The 26,310-nt window shown below is 45.2% G+C and overlaps 1 protein-coding gene across 2 annotated transcripts in view; it reads left to right on the forward strand.

The window, feature by feature from the left end:
* The window catches only part of Qm (geranylgeranyl pyrophosphate synthase quemao), a 48,961-nt gene extending 34,300 nt beyond the window's left edge, over window positions 1-14,661 (forward strand). The window contains exons 9-12 of one of the 2 annotated variants that reach the window (XM_077687199.1): window positions 765-862; window positions 8,439-8,488; window positions 8,567-8,681; window positions 14,003-14,661. In XM_077687199.1, the coding sequence (XP_077543325.1) occupies window positions 765-862; window positions 8,439-8,488; window positions 8,567-8,681; window positions 14,003-14,078 (339 nt within the window). In that variant the 3' untranslated portion in view covers window positions 14,079-14,661. Of the gene's footprint in view, window positions 1-764; window positions 868-8,438; window positions 8,489-8,566; window positions 8,682-14,002 lie in introns of both variants that reach the window. The other variant, XM_077687200.1, reaches the window with a different exon arrangement.
* Window positions 14,662-26,310: the final 11,649 nt, after the last annotated feature.

Raw genomic sequence — 26,310 nt, forward strand, 5'->3', positions numbered from 1 at the left:
CTGTCTGGTGTCTTCGCTGGTCGAGCGGATTGGGTTGTGTGTTACACGAACAGTAAGATGCCTACTATGCGGGAGGGAAACAGACAGGCCCATGTTTATTCGCTAGAATAAAGCTCGAGTCCTTCCAAGTTTCATTCAGCTGAATGGCTAGGAAGTATGCTCAATCACAAATTACAAACAAACGTGGTTTGTTTCGTGCACTCTGCCGGGTGCGTCCAGCTTTGGAGGTCATCCATCCTCGCGAATGGAAGGCCACTAATTTCTTTTTTTTTTTCTTCTTTTTTTTTTCAGCCTGGGATAGTTTTTAATATATTTGCATCAGTCATTCTTCTGTAATAACAGTGCCAGTTTAATGGAAAGCAACACAAAGCAAGATGAGGATGAGCATTCCTTGACATGTTTTATGCGAACAAGATGTTAGAAAATTTCTTTGCCGGTATAGCTAAATTGTGGGATCTTGGTTTTTATTCAGTTTCCAGTTTCAGGACTTCACCTATTTCTAGTCAGCTCATGATGGAATGGAGTGTGACAGATATTTTATGCCCTGGTAGTAAGCGGCATGTACTAAGCAAAAAGGAAGCATGATGTGGACAAGAAAGCGATGTTGCATGTTGCATACGTGTTGGCGGGACATGTCTCTGCTGAATTCCTTAAGTGTGCTGTGCTCAGAATTCGTTAATCATACTGTGTCCAGTTCCATGTGTACGATAACTGCTGTCATATCTGTCATAACAATGAGAAATGCCTTGCCGTTCCTTTCACAGTATACGGACAACAAGAGCTTCGCTGAGGACCTTACAGAAGGGAAGTTCTCTTTTCCGATCATCCATGCCATCCAGAAGCACCCAGAAGATCCTCGGATGATGAGTATCCTTGTTTGGTGATAGAAAGAGGCGCCTGGTAGCCTGGCCTAGATGCTTGGGCAGAAGCCTGAGGTTGCTTCAAATTGTTGTGAATCTTTCTCTGTTTTTTCTGTGTCACCGTTGCAGCACCTCATTGAAAAAAAGGGCACAATATTTGGTGGTCATGTGTGTACATTTGTTAGTGCCAGAAAGCAAGGCTGCAGCATTTGAAAATCCATCAACTTGTGACATAATGCAGCATTGAAGAATGCATGAAACGAATTTGAAAGAAATTAAGTAACGTCTTCTATCCACATTGGTGATGACAGATACATAGTGAAGTTGCCAAAATATCACATCGTGGACTTGGCGACGACATTTTGTCTCAGATAAGCTCAGGTTTCTGCGTTTTTCTCTTCTTCTTCTTCTTTTTTTTTTTTTTTTTTTTTTTTTTTTTTTTGCGTTTGTTGTATTCAGTAGCGTAAAAGCCAGGACATGCACTTATAAAGGACCTTTTTTTCATTAGTGAGCTCCGCATGCACACCCCGGCTTTGCCTCCAATGTGGACAGGCAGGTTCCGAAGATTAGCGAGACAAAGATAACAAGGACGTAATGTAGGGCTTCGGAAGACAGATATTTAAAGGGGCCCTAAACAGGGCAACAAAGGTTTTGGTTTCATGTGCACAATCCACTTGAAACCACTTGAAAGGTGATTTATTGGCGAAGGTCCTCCTGGAGGCGAGAGGTTAGGAATCGCGGAGAAGCATAGCGCGGCCGTCTGCTATGAAGTCATGGCCGGATGGAATGCTGCTCGTCTCTTCTTTAGATTTCAAGAAAGTGAAGATGAAGCTTTCCGATACATTCGTTTGCTAGAGCAAGCAATGCTGACTGCCACCTTTAGAGCCAAAAGGCAGGCCACAATCACGGGATTTTTCAAGCATCGAAGTGCTGACATGCCCTACTGCTTGCCAATTGCAGTGCACCGTTGTAATTGTTCACTTTCATTAGTTAGAAGTTTCATTAATTCAAACAGGTGGCATTTCCATGCGGTTCAAATTAACAAGCTTTTACTGTATATGTTGTAGTGAACATGTAATCTAGTAATTGCGTGCTTGAAATCGCGACCTTCGAAAGCCTATTTATATATATATATATAGGCTTTAAATGTTCAAATCTAAGAGTTGTGTGGGGTAACCTGGTTTGTAATATCGAACGGAGCATCTGTCTGCCCCCTTACAATTTAATGGAACGTAAAGAAAAAGTCAGAAACGTTTTGCTGGGTGCTAAGCTTGCACAGACTTCCCTGTAGTATTTTTCCAGTAAAAGTTGCGGAGTAAAGGAGATTTTAGTGTTGTATTTTTTCTTTGTTTGTGTTTGTGCATTGTGGACTTTCCACAGATATCTGAGGAGTCTTTTTTTTTTTCCCCCGAAATGAGTCAAATCCACCTAAACAGAATTTGAGAAAAAAAGCAAAACTTTGTTACCGGACCTAAATGCAATGCAATTATCTAACGCAGTGGACTGATATGCAATGAATTAATTCTGCCTGACAGTCTGAGCTGTCAGGTTGGAAGTCACGAGGAGGCTGCCATGTTGGTTATATGATTTCTCACTAAAAGCACACTCCCACTGGGAAAATGTATTGGGCTCATTTTGATCCGTGTCACAACAGGATCTGAATTCATTTTCGATACGAAATACGATCTGCGTACATGCTTGCCAGGCATTATCTGACCTATTTTGTTGCAACCGCTTTTCTAGGCAAAAGTTGCAGAGTTGTTCTTGTCACTACAGTTTTATCTGATTTAGTTTCGATGTCAGGATTTGACCCCTTTAAAAAAAAAACTTCTCATCTGTTCCACAGATATCTTTGTGGACGTTCCACAGATATCTGTTTGCGTTTTACAAATATAGTTGCATATGAAAATACTTTGCACAGCTTCACTTGCTTTGCTATATAGATCTATTTGCTTGTGTTGCAGTCCTTTGAGGCTACTATGAGTGAATACTATGAATACTATGAATACTTTGAGTGAATACTATGAGTAAATAACATGCAATAGCAGTTATAACACTGACAACGTACCTTACAACATTGAGTCTTATGGTGTGAAAACTGAGCACCCGAAAAAGCCCACGAGCTGCACCAGTCATTCTGATATCGTCGTGTCGTTCATAGGAATTCACTTAGTCTTGCTTGAAGTGTTATTGCTTTTTATTGTTACTCACGCGATTGTTAGGTTGAACTAGTTGGATACTTTTCTTGATTTTTGTTACGCATGATTGAATGTAATGTATATTTACCAGTGCAGTGTAGCACTGTCGATGCCTAAACACGATCCAAATCATGCTTGGATTGCCTACATGCAATCTGTAATATCAGTTGTGAAAAAAAAAAAGCAGACCCTCGAGATTTGTGCCTCTTGACAAATGCAGTCCCAAATAATTGTATACTAACACCTGAAAATTTGGTCGGAGCTGAATGTCTAAAGCTACCAAATATCCAAATCTCAAAGTGAATACTACAAATATAGTGATAAAACATATTTCACTAGTGTTCAAAATGTTAAATCTTTGTGCACGGCTATTTTTATGCACTCTACCTATAAATACCAGCCTTTGAGAACCCCCCCCCCCTAGTTTATTGTAGCCCTTGCCTGTCTCCTTTAGGCCAGAAAATGCATGTGGAAAAAAAAAAAGGCTATTTTGGGGATACACACTTCATATGCCTGTGTTCTCACTAGTGCTCAGCAAGAAAAATGGTACAAGAAATTGTAATTTAAATATTTGTTTCCTGTGTGTGCGCACACTATCGTCCTAACGATAGCCTGTTGTGCTAGGCAGGACACCACGGAACGCTTTCTAAGGAGTCGTTTTTCTGTTGTGGACAGTGCACACTGGTCATTTAAGGCTTTTGCCTTTAAAAAAATTAACCAAGGGGTCCGTGCATGTGGGGAAGCTTGAAAAGCAGGTTGCTTGAGAACAAAGAGCTTTGTGTCTACCCAATGGGGCGTTGTGTGGTCTGCATAAAGAAAACAGAAATGGTCCGGCACCTTAGCGTGCTGCTTAATAGCAGCAGTAAAATTAAGAGAGTAGTACAGCATCAATACATAGCTTCTTTGGCGAGATGGCAGGCCTCGCCACTAGAGGCCAGATTTTTAGGCATTAAAAAAGCCCGTCTTAGATGCAAAAAATAGGCAGGCAAAACAAAGTTTTAGGCCTCCAGCATCATAAATATAGGCACCATAAATTCTTGACATCAATGCAAATGCAGTTAAAATTCGTTATAACTAGACAGGCTATAACGAAATAGTGGTGTAACGAGCAAATCATAATTTCCCTTGAAAGTCCCCATAGAAACCAATGTATTTAAAACCTGTTTTAACAAGGTAAAATTTGCCCGTTGCGGAATATAAAGAGCAAATTTCATTTGGAAATGAAATTTCGAGATAATTTTACAGCAGTGCGCAACACGGATTTGAGACGATGGTGCGCAAGGCAACAACTATATTTTTTGCAGTTCAAAACTCCCGCCATGCACCCTCCTGCAACTCGCTCAAAGCCGGACGGCGCGCCGTGCGTCCGCTGCACCCATGAAGCCACTCCCACCTTCCTCTCGCTGTGTGTCGTCTGTGTGTCATCTTCTGTGTTTCTGTCCCTCGTCTTGCTGCACTTCGATACGGCACCAGCCAATGCGCACAGCGTTAGACGTTAACGCGGATCTGATAACCATCACATTGGGCAGGAAGCTGAGCAAGCCGTTGTTTGCTTCAGAAATATGCATCCACGTCCAATTACGAACTTATTTGCATCTAAGCCTGTTTGACATACGAGTTACATATTTTGGGCAGCTGTAATAAGAGCTGTTACATCGTGCACGAAGCTGAGTGAGCTGTCGTTTGCTTCAGAAAGGTGCATCAATGTCCAGTAACGAACTTATTTGCATCTAAGCCTGTTTGACATACGAGTTACATATTTTTAACTGCAATAAAGTAGGTGCGCGAATGTTCCTTTTTATGTCCGAAATGCTATTACCTTGTTGCATACTGCAATGCAATTTCTCCCGCTATTTGTTTTGGGCAAGTACAGTGCCCAATATTTGCAAAAATGCCCGCTATGGCTATAACAAAATATTGGTTATAATTAGCAAAGCCTCTTCAATTTCATTATAACGAGGTTTAACTGTAATTTCAAACGAACACATGCGCGACCTGTATCAACGACCGGAAAACCAAATAGTACAAAGGCGTCAACAGTTCAACAAAACCGTTCAATTGTCCCATAAAGCTGCTGGACTAATGACAATCCATTGGCCTAATTCAACAAGCGCACTGCTCCCATTCATGTTTAATGGCCACTGTCCCTTGGTCTAGCATCACATACAGTGAAACAGGCATGGAGGAGAATACTTGAAAGCTGAAAATACTGGTGGAAAAAAGCGCTACTCTATACCTGCCTGACGCAATTAAATTACGACACAACATAAGCAGACACAAATAATAAACGCAAGAGAGACGACGATTTATTAAGAAATTAACATGTTCCTACATGAGGACTGTTAGATACATCTCTGGAAATTTTCTCATATACAGTGATATGTGACAATTGAATTGAACGAGAATATTGAATGGAATTGAATTGAGGACGTCCCAACACTACCAATACACTTCCGTGCATTTGGAGAGCTTTTTTCAAAAGGTGTTGAGCAGCCAAACAAATTTTTGATGGAAAAGTGTTATTTTAGGGCTCGACGGCAGTGTGGATTTAACCCTTTTAGATGCGACGGCATCTCATTCATTCGCCTTGTCCCTCCATACGGCGTTGTCCTTGTCCGTCCACACCCCTCCCCCATTCTCCTCGCCGCGCGAGCTGCGCTGTCCGCTGCTCACCCCCTCTCCTCTCCGATAGCGAACACTCTCTCGCGAGGGGCATTGGATTCGATTCGATTCGATTCGATTCGATTCGATTCGATTCGATTGGCTTGGCTTGGATTGGATTAAAGTGGATTGTGTTGCATCATAGCCGCGCCACGTTGCGTCATAGCCGCGGCAGGGGGTTCACGGCACGTTTCACGCGATGGGAGAATCAACCTAAAGGAAACAACAACGGAACCCCCTATGTGTCGCATCTACACAGGGGTTCCCGCGAGGGGAGGTGGGAGTAATTGTTAGGGTAGAATTTTTTCGCCAAATGTGACCCCGCAGGATCAATTTTTGTTATTGCTGATTTAAATTCCTCGGATGAATCTATTTCGAGAAAAAGTTATCATAATTTTTTTAGGGTGACCATAAAGTGACAAAAAAATTGTTTGTGTTGTTACATGCATGTGGTTTATTCATGAGTAACACAAGAAAAATTCTAAATAAAAATGAGAGAGTAACAAGCCTGCACCTTTTGAGTGAATCGAAATCAGATAGACATCAGTTTCGCGGGCGCAAAAAGCGGGAAGCGCCCGGAGGACAATACCGAAACCAGCCGCTGCGCGCGCGCGGCCGGATGCGCGAGCGATAGGCGGCGCACCGCTCCTATAAAATACAAAAAAAAAGGAAAAAAAGAGCCTCATCAGTTTGGCAGGCGCAAGAAGCGAGAGGCGCCTGGTGGGCGATACCCAGCGCCCCCCCTCGTTACCGGATGCGCAAGCGATAGCCGGCGTGCCGCTGAAGTAAATCATTTAAAAAAATAAAAAGAAGAGCCATCGGCGCGAGAAAATAATTTGACGTATTTCGGCAGTGTGGCAGCATATGCCAAGCAAGAGAAGTTGGCGAAAAAGGCGCGCTTTTTAAACATACAAGCGATGACGTACATATACGTTATTGACCATTTTGAAGGTGTTTGCAGAGGACGTATATGTAAGTCCATGACCCTGAAAGGGTTAAGGTGTAAGGAAGCTGTTAGTGATCTTTTGCTATTGACTGTTCAATTAGGAGTGATGTGCTGACAAAGGCATGTTAAATGCTCAACCGTTGCATTGAAAGTAGAGTTGGATTTGAGTATGCGTCCAAAAATGAGGATGCGACTACACATTTGAAGAAATCTGTTTGGAGAGCATGCAGTGTAGTCTAAGAATTAGTTGTAATTGTTTGAAAACTGTAGAAAATTCTGGATTCAAAATTGTGCCTCTTGTCTCTGAGAATGAGCATCTTGTTTCACTGCTGCTTGCTATTGTTTTCCGGGAGTTGGCCAAACTAGAGGACTACCATAAAGTTCCGAATGAACGCCCCCCCCCCCCCCCCCCCCCCCTCCCGCAAAGTACAGAGATATTGAGTGAAAAATACAGGATGGGCAATCTTTCGGGTCAGATGCAAAAAACTAGAAAAAAGGGGCCTTACCGCCAACCAAAACTGCAGAGATATCAAGAAAAAATGCCAAATGGGCGATCTTTTGGCTCCAGTGTGGAAAGGACAAATAAGTGACCGCATCAACACATGAATAGATGATTTGCATTTATTTTGTTGACTCATCGGTGCTAAAGCCATCGATTTTAGGGGGTGGGTGATTTTTGGTGGTCTTTTAGTAAATTGAATATTTCACCCCTAAAGGGGGGTGGGCGATGTTTCAGGTGTGGTCGTTCTCTCGGAACTTTACAGTAGGTTGGACTCCATAGACTTTACAACAGTGAATGTTGCCCAGCAACACGAATAACAGTCTCAAACTGCACTCAAAAGTGAAACTTGGGGCTAAGTAGTGTTCATATAGGCACCTATTTTGAAAATAGGCATTTGTAGGCACTATAAAACACCATGAAAGCCCTTCTAAACCTCTAATTCATGCTCATATATCGAATCGAAGTGGGGCTGCGAGGAACAAAATAGGCATTTGCCTAAAATCCAGTCTCTAGTCATCACCCTGATACACAGACATGCCATAAACAATCAATCAGTAAAAAATTATCCATGATGGCTTAATGTTCTTAGAACTCAAATACTTTGAACAATAAAACTGCACTGTGAATCTAGCCAAAGAGCAGTGACTATTTACGGGTTATTCCAAGCTTGGAATTTTGGCACACTTTACTCCTGAATTTTGAAGACAGCCTAGCCTGGTGGTGCCTCTAAATAAGAACAGCAAAGAGTATGCCTCGTTTATTGATGCTTGGCTCTATTGTTGGGACTGGTTTAAGTTCTCGAGATAAATTGACAGCATGGGCCTGGATCGTTGTCCAGCTGGCTGATGTGTTCTGCCTCGTGTACACGAGTAGTACTCCTGATAACACTGTACGGCAAAGCATGGGCAGCACAGGAGGCCAGGGTGCCTTTGTCTAAACTTGTACCAAAGGGCCTTATCTTACAAGCTGCCCAGAGACATGCAGGCGGCTGTTTTCTCCTTTGCTTTGTTTTGTCTGTGTTCTGCGTGCATACCAGCAGTGAAAAAGCGGTTAATCTGCAGTTTTACAGATAAGTATAACCTTGGTGGACAAATTTTCTTAGGTTGGGCACACTTTGGTTTGCCTGCTTGATTTGTTAGTTCTGCCTTCTTTTTTTTCCCCCACCCTGCCTGGCTGCTTACTATGTTGCTGCCTTTGCCCCCTCTGGGTTACTTTTGTCCACATTTCGTTTTCCCTGCTAATTTCTGACCTGCTGTCGTTATCCAATTGCAGGGCTTTCCAATTGGTCGTGGTTCAAGTATTGCTGCAGAGAAACTAACAGGTAGACTGACTAGCCAGGGTGTGTTTGTGTCCTGTAACAGTGTGACCAACTTTTCTTTGACCTGAACCCTCAAAAAAGACATAGTGAAGAAGCGGACCAAAGACCTGGAGATAAAGAAGTACGCTGTGGATGTGCTTGAGAAGCTGGGCTCCTTTGCCTACACAAGGCAGGTTTTGCATCAGCTGGATGTGGAGTAAGTGCAAGGGTTTCTCTCTCTTTGTCTGTTTGTGCCCATCTGTGTCCTGGCAGTACAATTTATTTCATTAGCAGCTGTGTGTTCAAATTTAAAATTGTCTGCTAGAGGAGAGGTTTTTCTTCCTGTTCTTACTGCCTTTCTTTTTTTCTTGGTGAAGTTCACTAATGTGCTCCAACCGAGTGACCTTTTGAGCAGTAGAGGGTCAAAACTTCATGATGAGTGTGTTGCACTGGTAACAGGATGAAAACGGTGCATTTCAGTTGGCCAGGCCTTACAATGAGGGGTATATCGCCTCGTTCCTTGTGCAAACTGTTGTGCTGAACTTGATATTTTTTAGCAATAAAATAAAAAAATTCAAAATCAAAATTGGGAAATTTGTGGTGTCGTTACTTGCACCAAAAGTATTGTAAGTTATTCGCAAGATCAGTGCCAAAATTTGCTGGCATAGGTGGCTGCATTTGATTCTTCTTGAACAATGCATTTGATGTTGTTGCAGTAATTCCCACTCAACTGCAAGCTGGAAAATAGTACTACATATAGCAGAAGCAGAAGTATTCTTTGCTATAAGTGGGGGGCAGAGAACTGGCAGATGGGATCCCAGTCGACGTGTCTTGTGCACAAAAAGTGTGGCGTGCTAATAGCAAAGCCAAACTAACACTGCTGTTATGTCATTAACAGAAGGAATGTAGGTCACATGTTAGGCTGCCAGTTACGACCACTGTGTTGGGAATACTTGCATAGCTGCCATAATTTGCCTCAAATTTATTCAATTTCAGTTATTTAGATTGACTGTTAAAATTTGAACAAATTTTATAGGCCCACTGCAGTGGCAAGCGATGTCTTTTAGCTTGGGCCTTGTTCTTGATTAGGCCAGCTTTTCTAGTTATGTTGAATTAGCAGTTTTAAAAAAAGCTGACTGTGTTCATATATTCTCATAAGAAAAAAAATCCACTTGGACTAGTTTTCTGTCCACTTCACTGGTTCAGGTTGCAGCCATAGGAAACAAAATGTTCTGAAAGTTGCGGAGATTTTAGGCAGGTTATTCATGAGTTCCTTTCTTCCAAATAGACATGTTGCGTGCCTAGATTAGTCTACTGCTTAGCAAGTTTTAGAAGCCGTGCATGCGTTTGAGGTTGCAGAAAAAATCGATTGATCGATTGATTGTGGGGTTTACTGCACCGAAGCTACACCTGGGCTATGAGGCACACCGTAGTGGAAGGCTCCGGATTAATTTTGACCACCTGGGGATCTTTAACGTCGTCAAAAGCGGCGGGTTCCAGAAAGAAATGGTTGAGCACAGCAGCTGCTTCCCACTTGTAGGCAGTTGTAGAAATGGCAGAATTGACGGACACCTCTCTGGTTTATTGAGGTGCGGTAATGTTGCCATTGGTACAACTACCTTTTATTGCTAGCACGCACCATAGGGTTGGTCTTTTGTAGAGTAGCAAACGTTGAATATTTATTCTCTCCTCCGCAGCTTTATTGCATTTGTCATATGCAGTCGCTGTTTTTGATGTGTGCTGTCCACATAGTCCTGTAAGCAACTCAGTTTTTTTGAGGTTCCCCCCAGCCCTGTCCTGCCACCTTTTCTCTAGTCAGCCTCTTATCTTACTCGTCTTGACTTTTCTGGAAGGATGCGTGATCATCTCTCCGAACTATCCCAGTCTTCCACCATGAACTTGTGGCTTATTCTTTAGTACCTGAGTTTACCGAATGAAATAACACAAGGGAGCTGGCTCGTTTTACAGGCCCCTTCCTTAAAGCCCACAGAACACTGCTACTGAATGAGCTGGCAGAGCCACTATCTCGTTGTATGCTTCAGCAGTTGTTCTGTTGGCACCGTTAGTGATGGGAGCGCAACAGCGCAACAACTATATTAAAGTCGCAACAACTATATTAAAGTCGCACCAGTGTATATAACGCACCGATGTACAAAACGCACTTGTTAATCGGGTAAACTCCAGAGGACCAGTTTGTTAGAAAGTGCAGCAAAAGTAACTGGTTGCAGCAGCCGCCTCTGAATGCACCCCCTCAGTGCTAGCCACATGCATCTACCGTCCAAAGTCTAGACAGAACTAACTTCTCAAAAATGGTTTATCGATACACACACATGGCATGTACTTACAGACGGCGTTTAGGCAAAACCATCGAAGCCTTCTTTCTCCGACTCGCTAACAAATAATTCATTCATTTAGACCATAAAGCTGTGTCTCTTAACGTGTGCTCACATCACGCAGCACACAGGCACCTTTTCGAGCATGGACCACGTGCGGCCACCACGTAGCAAATTTATTCCATATATAAGTCACACTGGTGGATAAGACGTACCAACGAAAATTTCAGAAAAAAACTGCGACTTATACACGGGAAAATACGGTGCAGCAAAACAACTCGCCCGCCTACACGTCTGTTACCTGCCACTTTGTGTGCGTCAATCTTGGTGCCGCACGGGACGTGAGATGGTGGTTAAACAATGTGAAAGTGCCGTGCGGCCTTTTAATTTACCTACAAAATGTCTCGCGGACAGCGCACCCGCAGCGAGAACGATGACGGGCGCTCTTTTGATTCGCATTCTCGTTATGAATAGTCGGCTTTTAGTCACTTCGATGCACTCGGCTTAATAACGTGGCGCCATCTCTTAGTTTAACTTGTAATAGCATGCCACGCTAAATTTCTTCCATCGCGATATGGTAATGCTTAATGCGCCATCTGTTGCATGTTTTCCGAAGCGAGTTACCTATGAGCCCTTCTGCCAGAAGTGTGCCTATACTCGGGCAATAGCTCATGTAGTGCATCACTCCGCCCCAGCGACGGTGCTGAATGTCAACGCGTGCGCAAGTTTTGAAGTGAGATTGCGCTTAATGCATCTTCTTTTTCACACCTAGTCTTTTTGCAGTCGCTGCAGGAATTTAAAAGTAGATTAACCCTTTCAGGGTCAATGACATACATGTACGTGCCCCTGCAAACACCTTCAAAATGGTCAATGACGTACATGTACGTCATCACTTGTATGTTTAAAAAATTTCTCTCGCTTGGCACACTGCAGGAATACGTGAAATTTCTTTCTTGCGCTGATGGCTCTTCTTTTCTGTCTTTATGCTTTACTGCAGCGGTGCGCCAGCTATCACTTCAATATCCAGTCACGCGCAAGCGCGCTGCGGCTAGTTTCAGTTTCGTCCTCCGGGTGCTTCCCGCTTAAGCACGCAAAACTGATGCGCTTCTTGCGCTCTCCCCTTCTTGCGCCAGCAAACATTTTTCCGAATTTTTTTTGTTTTACTCGTGAATAAACCATGTGTATGTAATAACACAAATGGTTTTTTTGTCGCTTGATGGTCACCCTAAAAAAAATTACAATTTTTTCTCGAAATAGATTCTCTGAATAATTTAAATCAGTAATAAGAAAAATCAACCCTGGGGTATCACATTTGGCAAAAAAATTTGACCCTTTAAAGGTTAAGTGCGAGAAATCCCAGAAACGACTCGTTTCACGTTCAAAATACCCACAGCAAGGTACTTTTTGCACCGTGCAAAGTAACAGCCGGCTGCGGTGATGAGGCGCAGGGGCAACTTCTGTTGTCGTTCTTAAGTTGTCCTCGAGCATAGAGCTTTTACAAGCGCCCAAACCACCACTAACAAACACCTTGTCACCAGTATGGAATGATTGATTGTAGGCTTTAACGCGCCGACACAACGCAGGCGATGAGGGGCGCCGTAGTGGAGGGCCCCGGATTAATTTTGACCACCTGGGGGTCTTTAATGTGTGCCGAAATCTCGCACACACGGCATTTTTTGCTTTTCATCTCCATCAGAAAAGCGGCCGCCATGGCCGGGGATCGAACCCGCGTCCTCGGGCTCAGCAGCCCAACGCCTTAGCCACTGAGCCACTGCGATGGGTACCAGTATGGAATGAAACATGTGCATAACATGATTCTAATTACATTTTACCCAATACACAGCGAAGCGGAAGCGTAGCAGCACATATCACCCTGATTCAAAATACCTGGTTTGACACACACACTTTATTCAATTTCAGTACAATCAAGAAATCGTTTCGAACAAACACATCGTCACGGCATGCGCTTTGAGGCTGAAGCACGGAATTAGCAAGCGATCGATTGCCTCCTGCTTGTCGTAAGGATAGCAGTCGCTTACCATTTACAGGGGTGAACAAGTCACCTCACTCCGGCGCCAGCCGAGAAGGTTTTTAAACTGAAGTAGCGTAGAAAACCGGACTAGTTGGTACAGATTCATCTTCACAGCGCACAAATTACGGGACAAAGGGGAGGATAACACTGGACAAGCGCTGAACAAAAACTAAAATTATTTATTGAAGAGACACAAATATAAAGCCATCGAAGGTATAAAACTGATAAAAACATGACACATGAACCCACTAAAAGGAACTGCGCAGGCGCACGTTCTCATGTACCGCTCTCATCAAGATACACCAATTCTGCATTAAAAGCGACTAAGACGGAGTGCACACGAGTCAGACATTTTTCTAATTTTATACGGTTCCACTACTTCCCTCTTCTTTTGGTCACCGTGCCGGAACAGTACCGTTGTATCATGAAGGAAAGGCGTACAACCACAATCTTTGCAATGGGTGGAAAGATTGCCTGAAGTGTCATGCTCTTGCGAACGAACATTTAAGCAGCGAGCCTTTACTGAACTGAAATGGTTACGGTTGAAAGTAATCGTTTCCTAAAACATGAGCTATGACTCGACAAACTTGGTCATGTAAGTGGCCGTGCCACTTACGGCAGTTGGTCAGTGTCGTTTCAGACAAGCCCAACGCGTCCGACAGCTGTATTAAGCAGTGTCAGCTGGCAAAGTGCCGCACTAACTGCTTCGATGCTTACCTGTTTGTTGGTAACTTTGATTGTTTACCCCACCATTCTTACTGGTATAAAAAAAAATATGCGTTGAATTTAGGCGCAAATAGCTCATTCTGCAATCTTATATGGCCTGCCTAACTTGCGTTTGCTTTTGCAGGCCGCAGTCAATCGCACAGCTACCCATAATACTTCATAGGTTCTAGTGCAGGAAATCAGCTAGTGGGTCGCATGGCCATTCTCCTTTTTCCTAATAATATAGCTTATTTGAGTGAAGTTTGTGTTAAAAGCAGTGTCAGTGTTATTCTAACAACGCAATATTCTGAATGAAACAAACTTGCGTTTTGTCTGCATGGCCCCTTTTAAAAGCCGAGTGGATGAAGGTACTTCTCGGGCCAACTTGTCCGCAGCTTCATTTCCTTGCCTGCATCAGTGCAGGACTAACCTGACAAACCTTTTTTTTTTCTTTTCTTTTCTTTTCAGTGCACGAAAGGAAGCAGAAAAATTGGGAGGCAATCCGTACATAGTCCAAGTTCTTGACGAACTTAAAAACTGGTGAATTTGTTCCAGCAGGACGTGTCTGAGACAAGTGCGCGGCATTTTGTCTCGTGCCCTTTGCCCTTGAGTCTTGCTTGCTGCCTTTATTCAAAGTATTGTCGCAAGCACATAACTTTAAGTTATGCACCATTTACAATTTGTGCACATCCTGACCATTCCAATACTAGTCTGCACCCATCTGTAGCGATTACCCGATGCCATCCTTAGAGCTGAAGGTAACAGCTAAGTGAACACACGTAGATAGCAAGCGAATTTCTAGTGAAGCCGATGTAGGTGTGGAGCTTGTAATCTCAGATTAATGTTACGTTTCTTTCAAAGCGTAGAAATACATTCTTAGTGTGTTTTTTTATGATTCTACTTCATTTCAATGTATGCTTGTATCATCAATAAGCTAAATGAGAGACTCAGTGCAGTGGTCTTTAGAGATAAGCCCATTTCTTGATGGTTTTTGTACCTAAAGCACTAAGCAACAGAGGATTCAGTCATGTCTAAGAAGAATATTTGTTGTTGTTACTATGTACTTAGGTTTTTACTGTTATATGAAAATAAAGGCCTGCCTGTGTTGCCAAGCTTGCCAACTTAAAGTTGGTGGTGCTCATTTGGAAAACAAGTTGTTTGGTTGTGGTGTTGATGTACAGTGACAGGAAGATAGAGTAATGTGGCAAGCAGTGCCAGCATGTGTCATTGCAATAGTTCGTAATGTAGTGTTTTTGTTACTTGGTCAGTGACTTGCATTTCATCTTTTGTATTATGCTACCTGACCCCAGACGGTACTCCTGTGTGTGTGTGGATATAATATATATATAGCATTTCCGGACTACCGTAGCAACAAAGAGTTATAGCAGATCGGAAAAACATTTCCGGTACGGTACGCGGTACCGTTACCGGACCGTACTGGGAAGGCTCGTTTTAAGAGTTATAGCAGACAGTAACTACCGGACATGCTACTGTGACTGGGAGCGACTTGGGTTGTACGTCGTTTGGCAATTCTTCGTTAGTCTGTGGCACTTCCTGTGCTGAAATATTAGTTTTCAGTTCTCAAAAGCGCTAAAGGAAGTGTTAAAAAAAATATTCAACGCCCCTACAGAGATTTGAACTAGCAACTGCGTGAACATGAAGCGGGCATTTTACGCTACACCACCTCAACAGATGGTGCCAGCGGGTCAAGCTGGGCTCTCAGTACATACGGCTGGCTGCTTCTAGTTTTTTCGTTATATTTGAGAGTCCCTCGCACTGATACCGCCTGTTCCTCACTCGCCGATTTGTAGACGGGCCCCATGTTGCTGTTAGTACTAGTTATGTAGCCGGATCGCCTTTATTTAACCTAAAAGAAGCTATCGTACATGCATTGCTTGACGACACAAGCCATGGCAGTTGGGTCAGGACCGTGTTTCACTTGCTGCTTGAGCTGTCAGGATCGCGCGGATTTCACTTGCTGCAACCTCATTGTTCTTAAACGATCTCATATTTACAATCCGTTCGACTAGGCGTGAGCCAAGTGTACGTCTACCAGACTCTTCCAAAGCGGCCGTCCGCTTTGGAACGACGGACACGGTACGTCTCGGTACCGTCCGGCCAAGTCGCTCCGGTTTACGGTAGGGTTCTGCGCATGCGCGGTGGTGTCCAGGCAGTAGACGTTACCGTACCGGAACCGTTTTTCCGATCTGCTATAACTCTCTATGAGGTCAAAACTTGGGTGCAGACACTTGGAGAACACTGAACAAGGGTTTTATTGTTCCCAACAGTTTCGAAAGGTGGACCTTTTTTCTTCGGGGGTTATCTTAGAATAGAGAGAAAAACTCTTGTACACACTTTGCCTCCGAAGGCTTCCCTTTCTCCTCACCCTCGCCAATGAGAACCCTCGGGGAGAGTAAAAGAGCGGGAGAGTAACAATAACATGTCGTAACTATACTACAGAAGGTGGGAAAAAGGAAGAAAAGAGGAAGGGAGATAGGAAAGTTGTAAATGGGAAGGAGGCACAGTTGCGACATCGATAGGCAGAAAACGGACGCATAAACAGTTCAACCAATGCACGTCTACAGAAAAAACGGCGTGCTGCGTCTGGGTGCAGAGAGAGAGAGAGAGATAGATACATACAATTTGGAGAATCAAAGCTCAAAAGCTTGAACGAAAAGGCTCTGGATGGCAGAGAAGCATGCCAACCTCTGCCTACTGGTGATCAATGGTAAAAAAGAACGAAAAACAGCATTTGTTAATGGCGGCTTGAGACCATGCCACATGGCCCGCAGGTGGCCGAAGGAAGCGTATAGGGAAAGGAAACATTCGTGGACAGCCTTGAAAAAAAGGGTCAGTGAGTCCCCAGTGCGTGGAGGCTCGTACGGGTCCGTCTGAGTGAAATGGTCCGGAAAGTTTGCGTAGAAACTGATTTACGCCTCGTAGAGAACCGCAGGCGGAGAAGGACCTCACCGCCGCCGGAGGAGCAGGTGCCCCCCCCCCCCCCCCCCAGCGCCCCCCTCGTCTCGCAAATGCCGGCACAACGCGGCCCCCTTCAGGGGCGGAGGATGTGTTCTACGAACTTAAAAGAGCAAAAAAAAATTATTGCATCACCACTCATTTCGCCCTCCCTCAAAACATCTCAGGGTGGTACATCAGTTTCGAAAGCAACTCAATCTCCCTGTGGTCTCATTTATTCCTTCTGCAAACGTCCGAAATTAATGTATAAAGAATGATTCTCTTTGTTCCCGCTCGTATGTGGTGTAGAAGCCGGACTGAATTAAGACGGCCCGTATTTTTGCAAACGAGTGACCCGGGAGTCGGAGATGCCTAGACAGCGGAAGGTCGGGGAGGCCCTTCACGTGTGACTTGTGATTGTTAAACCTTTTGCGGAAAGGTGTTTTTGTTTTGCCAATATATTCCTCCTCACAGACAAGGCAACGGAGAATTACATTAGGGGTGTCACAGTTGAGGTTGTCTTTGATATCATACTTAAAGGTTGACCTGGTGGTCTGGGCAACATTAGTGGTTCTATTTGTCTATTCTGAGAGTCTCCACCAGCATTGTATTTGTTTCTTTTCGAAATTGTTAGGTGGCGCTGCAATGTAGTAGGCTCTAAGGAACTAAGAAAAAAGACCGAAGAAGTACAACGTCATGTCATAAACGGCGAAGGTCAGGTACTAAAAGGGGAAGAAGCGGTTTTTCACATACGCTCAATGATACAAGAGAAGTTCAGAAGAACGGAGAGAGAGCTACAGCATTCAGGGAGTGGGGCAAGTGAAGTGCGTGCAGATAGAGAGCTAAAGTTGGAGAATCTAAACTGGAAAAAAGCCGAAGAAAATGTTCCAGCTAGTACGGCAACAGGGACGGATGAAATTTCTATATGGCTGGTCAACGTACTGGGTCCAAAAAGCAAGGCACAAATGATTCGAGCAATCGAAAAGGTGATAAAAACTAAGCAAGTACCGGACAATTGGCGTAAGAGCAGGATGAAGATGATATATAAAGGTAAAGGAGACAGGGCTGATGCCAATTCACACAGGCCTATTACAGTTACCTCAGTGGTATACAGGCTGGCAATGCAAGCTATAAAAGCGGAACTACAGGCGTGGATAGAGGGGAACAGCACACTGGGAGAACTACAAAATGGTTTCAGACGAGCCAGACGCTTAGAGGACAATTTATTTGTCTTAACCCAATGCATAGAGGTGTCAATGGCTCAGGAGCGACCACTATGGATAGCATTTCTCGATATAAAGGGAGCCTACGACAACGTAGATAGAGAACTTCTATGGAGCATACTTGAGTGGGAGGGATTAGGCCAGGACTTTATACAGCTGTTGCAGGGAATTTACAATGAGAGCGAGGTGCAAATTACCTGGGAGGACCAAAAGTGCATGGAACCGGTAGTCACAAATAGAGGTTTAAAGCAGGGTTGTCCTCTGTCGCCATTGCTGTTCATTCTGTACATGGCTCGACTAGAAAGAAAGCTTGAAGGCAGTAAAATAGGGTTCAATCGGCAAACACACTGGGACGAACAGACAGACAACAAACTACACGTAATAAAGCCACACTTGGGACGGTACACAATTGACTCACACAACAGACACACGGAAGTCGCCTTGGCAAGGCTGCGGATAGGGCACACCCATGCGACGCACTCGTATCTGCTGACTGGATCTCCTAGACCCCAGTGCGGCAGGTGCGGAGAGGCCCTATCCGTAGTGCACGTACTAATAACATGCAAGGCACTTCACACAACACGACACAAGCACTTCAGAGAACTCTACAGACAACATATTCCCCTACACCCATCGCTGTTTCTTGGTGACAATGCCATGGTTTCCCTGAAACGTGTGTTTGAGTATTTGTCAGATGTTAAGTTTTTAAACCTTATCTCATATCACGCATAATCAAATCTGGCCCTATACACCAGCCATCACCATTACCTTTAATTGATTTTACTATGTTCGGTCTACATGTTTTTATACCTACCTTTTTGTGGTAATCACCTCGCTTCATTATATAACTTCTTTTCTGGCGCTCTTTGCCCTTGTTGGCCTTGCGCCATGAAACACCAACCATCATCATCATCATCAGGTTTCAATCTATGTTATAGCCGCAAAGGACAGGAAGTGGAACAACATATCCCGGGACTGATATATGCAGATGACATAGTTACTACTAGCAGATAGCAAACAGTGTCTGCAACAGCTCACAGATATCTGCGGGGAAGAAGCCACTGAACTGGGTTTAGAGTTTAGCACAGCAAAGTCGGGAGTTCTAGTTTTCAATGACAAAGCCCATAACGAATCGGTATTCGTTCAAAAAGCAGCAATACTGTGGGTAATGGAACACAAATATCTGGGCATATGGTTAAACAAAGGTCAGGCATATCTAAAAACTCATGAAGAGCATTAATGAAAGGCAGAAGAAACGCCTCTATCATGAAGCACAGAGCACTGTGGGGATATAACAGATATGAAGTAGTGAGAGGAATCTGGAAGGGAGTAATGGTACCAGCACTCACCTTTTTAAACGCAGTAGTGTGTGTCAAATCAGAGATTCAATCAGGGCTAGAAGTAAATCGGAGTGCCGTAGTTCGATTTGCATTAGGAGCACACAGTAAAACAACAAATGAGGCAGTGCAGGGAGGCATGGGATGGGCATCCTTCGAAGTGAGAGTAGCACAGAGCAAAATTTTGAAAAACGACTTCGAAATATGGATGATCAAAGACGGGCGGCCAATGTGTTACGGTATCTTTACATGAAAAGCGTGGACACAATGGAGGAAAAGAACCAGAAGGCTCAGGACAAAGTATATGAAACCTGGAAGTGCTGGGGAAACGACCAAGGCAATAAAAAATGAAGTGAAAGAAACAGAAACAACGACCTGGAAAAAGAGGATGGATGCGAAGAAGTCCTTAGATATCTACAGGATCGGGAAGCAGGAGATCACAAGGACAAAATTATTCGATAATACCAGAGTCATTGAAGGACTGTGATAATACCAAAGGGAGTGCATTGCTTTTTGAAGCCCGAGCGGGTTGCTTGCGGACAAAAATGCTTATCCGTGAGCCGGTGGAGGAAGAACTATGTGCAGGCTGCAGAAATGAGCCAGAAACCATACAACGTATTGTAACGGAGTGCAAAAGTAATGGTATCAGCCTCAGTCCAGTCCTCAGTGATGGAGCCATCCAGCTTCCGGAAGCCCTTGGCTTTAAGGTTAGCGGAAAAGTGAACTGGACAGCAGTAGAGGTTAGTAAAAGAAGGTTAGGATGTTGGTGGGAAAAGAGCAGAGAACAATCCGGGAAGACATGCGAACAAAGTCCGACTAGCACAAAAATTTCGTAAAAGTATTTGCTTTTTATTTTGACATTATTTTTTATTTATTTTGTTTTTATTTTTTGGCGAGGTGATTGTAAAGTAGCGTTGCGACTAAGGCCGCTGTGCAACGCCACCCCGTTACAAAGGGGAAGCCACTAAGCATCATCATCATCATCTCGTAGTGCTGAACGCGCTTCATAGCACGACGGCGGCTTGGTGGAAGCTTGTTGGGCACGACTCTAGCGCATCGCACCTTATTCGTGCAAGCAGGGCTACCATAGCGAGTCAGAACATGTTAATAAACCGCAAAGGAAACAGACTGATAAGTGATCATCAGAACCTCAACGAGCATCAATCAAAGTTTGGTTTTCAACTCCAAGCGGATTTTTTCGCATCGCTTGCTTGCCTTCAATATTGTGCTGGTCATAATCATTGAAGAGGTGTTTTTGCATCACGTTGAGGCTAATTGGGGCCTTTAATAATGTCAAACCACCAGATTTCTTCTAGAGAACCATCCAAGATAACAAAATTTTAAATAGTGGTTGGGCTTCACCGCAAGGCACGGGCGCCACGCGGGCTAACATTTCCGCGCAACTCAATTTTTTTTTTTCTAGGGCGGGTTTTTGAAATATTTACCTACAAAATGTATATTCTAAATTTTTCTACTACTGGTGGTTTATTATACACAACTTATACATATAATTATTCAAACTGGTGTCGTTGGAAAGCGCGTGAAATTATCTGCATTTCGTGTCACTGCAATGTGTGCTTAACCAATACCACAGAAAAAAATGTTTTGTTAGACCCATCAAAACTGGTAACGAAAGAGTTAAACCATACAATCAATCAAACCGGACAGCGAGGGAGGGAGGGACAACGTTTATTTATATTTTTTTAGTTGTTGGGCGGCACTCCACCGAGGCACGGCCGCTGGATGAGAGCGCACGCAAGGTGCGCCTTTTATTGCTTTTATCCAGCGGCCGTGACCGAGGGCTGTTTGGTGGTGGTGGTGATGATGATGATGATGATGATGATTAAAGGCCTCCCCTTTGAATCGGGGTAATGGCGTGCGCCATCTAGCCTATCTTAGTAATTTGAATTTAAGTATAGTCCCTCAACTCGGATTTCTTTTTAATTCTGCCCTGCCGCTACCCCTGGCTGAGATGTTATTTTATCGACTTCCCTGCTTTTTTTCCACCAATACTCTAGCCGCTGCCCAGTGCCTCAGGAAGTAGGACCAGTAGGACTTTCCCCCCAATTCTATCCGGCTGAATCTTTTGGCATCCTATTACTATGTGGTCGATTGTTTCTTTATCCCTGCCACATACAACACATGTCTCATGCTGGGGCGAATATTTGGTCATGTAAGTTCGAGTTCTCAAGCAGCCGCCAGCCCGCGCCTCAAAGAGCAACGCACTACCTTTATTGTTGTCATAAAAGTTCTCTTTCCGGATCTCTTTTTTGCTTGCTTTGTAGATTCCCAGCGATCCCTTCTTTTACATCCTCTCTTTCCACATGAGCGTCTCTGTTTTCTTCACTTGCTTTTTAACTGCCCCCCCCCCCCTTGTTTATTTGCCGCGGTCAAGGTATATTTAGTCACCAGCTTTCGCGTCCTCTTCCGCCATTGGGTGTCCACACTTTTAAGGTGCACGTACCTGTGCACTATGGCTGCCCAGTTCTTCTCATCTAAATGTCTAAGCCACTCCTCAAAACGTATCTTACTTTGCGCTTCCCTAGCCTCAAATGAAGCCCAACCCATATCGCCTTGTACCGCCTCATTTGTAGTCTTACTGTGAGCTCCCAGTGCTAATCTGCCGACTGCCTTTTAATTAACCTCCAGTCCCGACAGGATATCGGACTTTAAGCACAATACGGCATTAGAGAACGTGAGCGCCGGCACCATTACCCCTTTCCAGATGCCTCGCACTACCTCGTACTTATTGTATCCCCAAAGTGCTCTATGTTTCCTGCTGCATTTCGTCTTTCTTTCAGTTTGAGGTGTTTTTCATGGGCATTCAGGTAGCCTTTTCCTTCATTAAGCGAGATCCCCAAGTATTTGTACTTATTTACTAATGGTATGGCTTCCTGTTGAATTCTTATTGGTGCTGTATGAGCTTCCTCGTTGAACACCATGACTCCAGATTTCTGTGGGTTAAAATGTAGGCCTAGGTACGTTGCCTCATCACCACAAATGTCGGCCAGTTTTTGAAGGTCTTCCGCATTATCAGCCAGCTACACTATATCGTCCGCGTACATCAATCCCGGAATCCGTCGCTCCACCAACTCTCCATTGCTTCGGTACGACAAGTCAAAGCCTGATCCACTCTCCTCCAATCGTCTTTCCATTCCTCTAATGTACAGTGTGAACAGCAGTGGCGAAAGCTAGGGGGCACCCCTGTTTTAAACCTCTTCGAATGTACACGGGCTCTGTGCCTGTACGCCCTTCCCATGTAATATGCGCCTTGTTATCCTAATATATTGCCCTTAGCAGCCCCACAAATTCTGACCGAATCCCCTCTTCTTCCAGAATATGCCACAGCAATCCCCTATCTACGTTGTCATAGGCTCCCTTTATGTCCAGAAGCAGTAGCCATGTTGGTCTGCCCTGTGCTGCCGAAATTTCGATGGTCTGGGTTATTACGAAAATATTGTCTTCTAAGCGTCGGCCCGGCCTAAATCCATTTTGCAGTTCCCCTAAAATACCGTTACTTTCAACCCACTTCGACAACTCGACTTTGCAGGCTTGTATAGCTAATCTATAGAGCACTGACGTGACTGTAATCGGCCTGTAAGAGCTCGCCTTGTCCTTCTCTCCCTTGCCTTTATAAATCAAATTCATTCTGCTTTCGCGCCATTGCGTGGGAATCCTCTCGGATTTTATAGCGCCCTCGATGGCTCTATACAAGTGCGTCTTTCCCGCTGGTCCCAAATGGTTGATAATCTCTATTGGGATACCATCCGGTCCTGTTGCCGTACTTTTGGGAACACTGTGCTCTGCCTTTTTCCAATCCAAAAATTCGATATTAAATTTTTTATCTGTCGCTCTTCTATTGGCCACATGTGTCCGGGTAGCCGATATCTCGCGTGTTTGGCCGAAAGTATTTGCTATGACTCCATGTAGGTATTTTAATGCGCTGTCCCCCAGGATAACGTTACCGTCCCCGTCCTGTATCTGAGTCTGCACCTCTTTAGTCGTCGTTCCCAATGCTTTTAAATGATTCCAGAATTTTTGGGGGGCGCTCTTATCCTTCTTACGTATACCTGATACCCATTTCTCACTCGCAGTTTTAATCTTTGCTTGTACTAGTTTTTGCACCTCAAATTTCTTTTCTCGGTACCGGCTCCACCGTAACTGCACCTCTTCATCCTGATATCCCATTCGTTTTGCCTTTCTGTGCAATCTAGAAGCCCGTTGTCGCTCTTCAATAGCCAGTTTAATTTCCTTGTCCCACCAGCTGCGTGGTTTCCTTTTACCCCTCCAGCGGTTTTGTTTCCTTACTTTGTATATTTCCTTCTGTATACAACTCACAACCTCGTCATATTCCCACACCTTCGTGGGCTGGGCCTCTAATTCTCTTTCAATGCTATTGACGATGTCTGCTATCTGCTTTTCGCTCAATTTCGGGAGCCCAACCTCTGGTGTTTCCTGCATAGCCCCTCCACTGTCAAATTTCAGGATTATACGCCTGTGGTCGCTGCCCAGGCTGTTTTCTCCTTCTTCATCTATCGTCATTTTTTTCAATCGCTCGTACGTGTGCTCTGAGACCAGGCCGTAGTCTATGCAAGACTGTCTATTGCCGCTTTGCCACGTTATCAGCCCGTCGCATTTATGCTCTCGGTTAACTATTACCAGTTGCTGTTCTTCACACATATCTAGAACTATTGCGCCGTTATAGTCCGTATATCCATCTAGATCCTCAATGTGGGCATTTAAGTCGCCTACTAATATCACCTCGCCGGATTCTTTAAATTTCTTTATGTCCTTCCTGAGGCAGTCCACCCACTCTTTATTTTGTTCTCTGGCGTCATTCCCTGTCCACAGATAGGCCACTCCCAACCGTGTCTTTTTTCCACCCACCGTTCCACAAACCCATAAGTGCTCCTTACAGCCCTGATCCTCCATTTGCCAATTTCCTCCTCGCCTAATCAACATGCCCACGCCCCCACCTTTCCTCTCTCCCGCTGCCCTATTGCACCCCACCCATACGTAGTCATCCATCACTGGTGGCTCCTCCATATCAGGTGGGTTTCAGTCAGGGCGTACACGTCAATTTCTTCTTTCTCGAGTTGGGTTTGTATCTCAATCCATTTTTCCTGCTCGCGGCCACCTTGCATGTTTATAGGGTTGCCACCTTTTCCCGTCAGGTGGCAACCCTACATGTTTATATAACTAATTTTAGTTCCACGGTTTATTTTCCTTTTCTTTGCTTTACGTTTCCGCCGCCGTGCATCAGTGCCCCCTCATTCCTGCATTTCGCTACCGTCTCCACTCAGTCCGCCTTCTTCTTGAAAGTTCGGGGCCCCCCTAAAAAAGCCACTGCGCGGGCTGCCAGACGGTGCCCTACAGGCTCAGCTAGACGGCCACTGAAGTGTATGCCGTCGAACACAAACGCCCCGTTGCGGCCTGCACGGACCAGGTCCCGGTTCAGGTTGACCACCTCAAAATTCATCGTTTTACCCAGGGTCTAAAGCTCCCTGTTTGCCGCAACCACTGCCCTTTCTACGTGGACCCCTTGTTTCTGCACCTCCGGCACCGTGCAGACCGCAATCTGCACATCCTCCGAGACCGCCCTCAGGTCGGTGACCCCCTTCACTATTTGCTTTGCAAACCCTCCCCCGCGTCCCTGCAACACATCGTTCACACCCCCCATTATCACTACCAAGCTGCGGTCCTCCATTCTGTCCCACAGTTGCCCCTTTGCTTGCTGCATTACTTCCCCGACTCTTTTTCCAGGAAGCTTGCTCACCTTCACTCGCTCGTCGTCTCCCACCTTCCCCTTAATCACTTCTCCCACCCTGGCCATGTTGGAGTCGCCGACAACGATGACTTGGCGCCTCCTCTCGTCTTTAACCGGCACTTTTGCAGGTGTTCGGGGCCTACTGGGGTTAACCACGGCAGCAAATGACCTGGCTGGCGATCCGTCATTTCCCTGCGTCTCCTCGGGGCTTTATTTGCTACCCGAGTCCGCTCTGCGTTGACGGACACCGCTCGTGCGCGCAGCATCAGTCGCCCCCTGTGGCTTTGCGCTCCCGCCGGCGTGCCGCTCGTCGTGCCGAGCCCGCGCACTCGCGTCGTCTCCTGCCGCCGGAGTCACGAGCTCTTTCACCCGCTTTTCAAGCTGGGCCTGCTTTTCCGAGCTTCGTCCAGTTCGGCCACCGTGCGCACCAACTGGGCGGTCTTCGCCTGCCCCGCCTTGTCAAGCTCGGCCACTCGCGCCATCCGCGCTTTCCTTTCCTCCCTCAGGTACCCTTCCAGCTCCTCCACCCTCGCATTCAGCTGCTTCTCGAGGCGCTCGAAGCCTTGTCTTGTTCGTTCGCAAGGCCTACACTCGAAGGGCGCCTTCTTAGCGTCGGCCACACGCTCAAACTCGGTCTCTCCCAAGTAGCACCAGCGCAGGCACGCTTGGCACTGCACTTGGTCTTCGTCCCTAGTCCTCGGAGCCATCGTTAGGCCAACCCCTAGGCCTAAGTCGCCCCGTCACACAAAGCCCCCTTAGAATTTTTTTTTTCCTCCACTCGAACCTGTCGCGTCGCCCCCGTGCTGTCACCCACGTTGCTCCTAATCCTCAAAACATCCCTATCGCTGCGCCAAAACAAAACAAGAAAAAAAGAGAACAAGAAAAAAAAAGCACTAACTGCTACCACGTGGCTTTACTACTTGTTACATCTATATTCCTGTTAACTCACGCTAACTGCTCTTTTACCTGCTAACCTCTATTAATTAAGTCGAGTCCTGCAACATTATCACAAACAAAAAAGGAACGAAAAAAATCAAAAACTTATCGTTTTCGTCTTCCGCGCCGTCACCTCCGCTGCCGATACCAATGAAAGACGGCGATACGCACTGGGCGAGCGATATGCACCGGGCGAGCGCAGCGCCAGCCGCGCCAGACCCGCGCAACTCTGGGTCGGTCCCGCCGTGCCGACCGCCTTCAGCGCCCGTGAACGCACCTTTGCGAAAACGCGGGCCATAACGTTATTTGTGTCTCTACTACATACTGCAACGAAGTCGTGCAGAAATGTTATACCGTATGGGGAAGCCTCCAAATGAAACTAGCGCGCTGATAGAATGATGTCGCCTTGCTGCCGAGCCGTAGGTTGACACAGCTGTGAAGATTGTGTTCAAGGCTTTGCATTATCCCGTGGTCTCTTCTCCTCCTTTCTTCCTTTCTTTTCTTTTTTTTTTTTTTTTTTGCAGATAGAAAGCCGTGGTTACTGCACCTTGAAAAGCT

This window comes from Haemaphysalis longicornis, unplaced genomic scaffold (genome assembly GCF_048455015.1).
Source record: "Haemaphysalis longicornis isolate Haplotype H1 unplaced genomic scaffold, Haemaphysalis longicornis Haplotype H1 scaffold_1, whole genome shotgun sequence".
NCBI lineage: Eukaryota > Metazoa > Arthropoda > Arachnida > Ixodida > Ixodidae > Haemaphysalis > Haemaphysalis longicornis.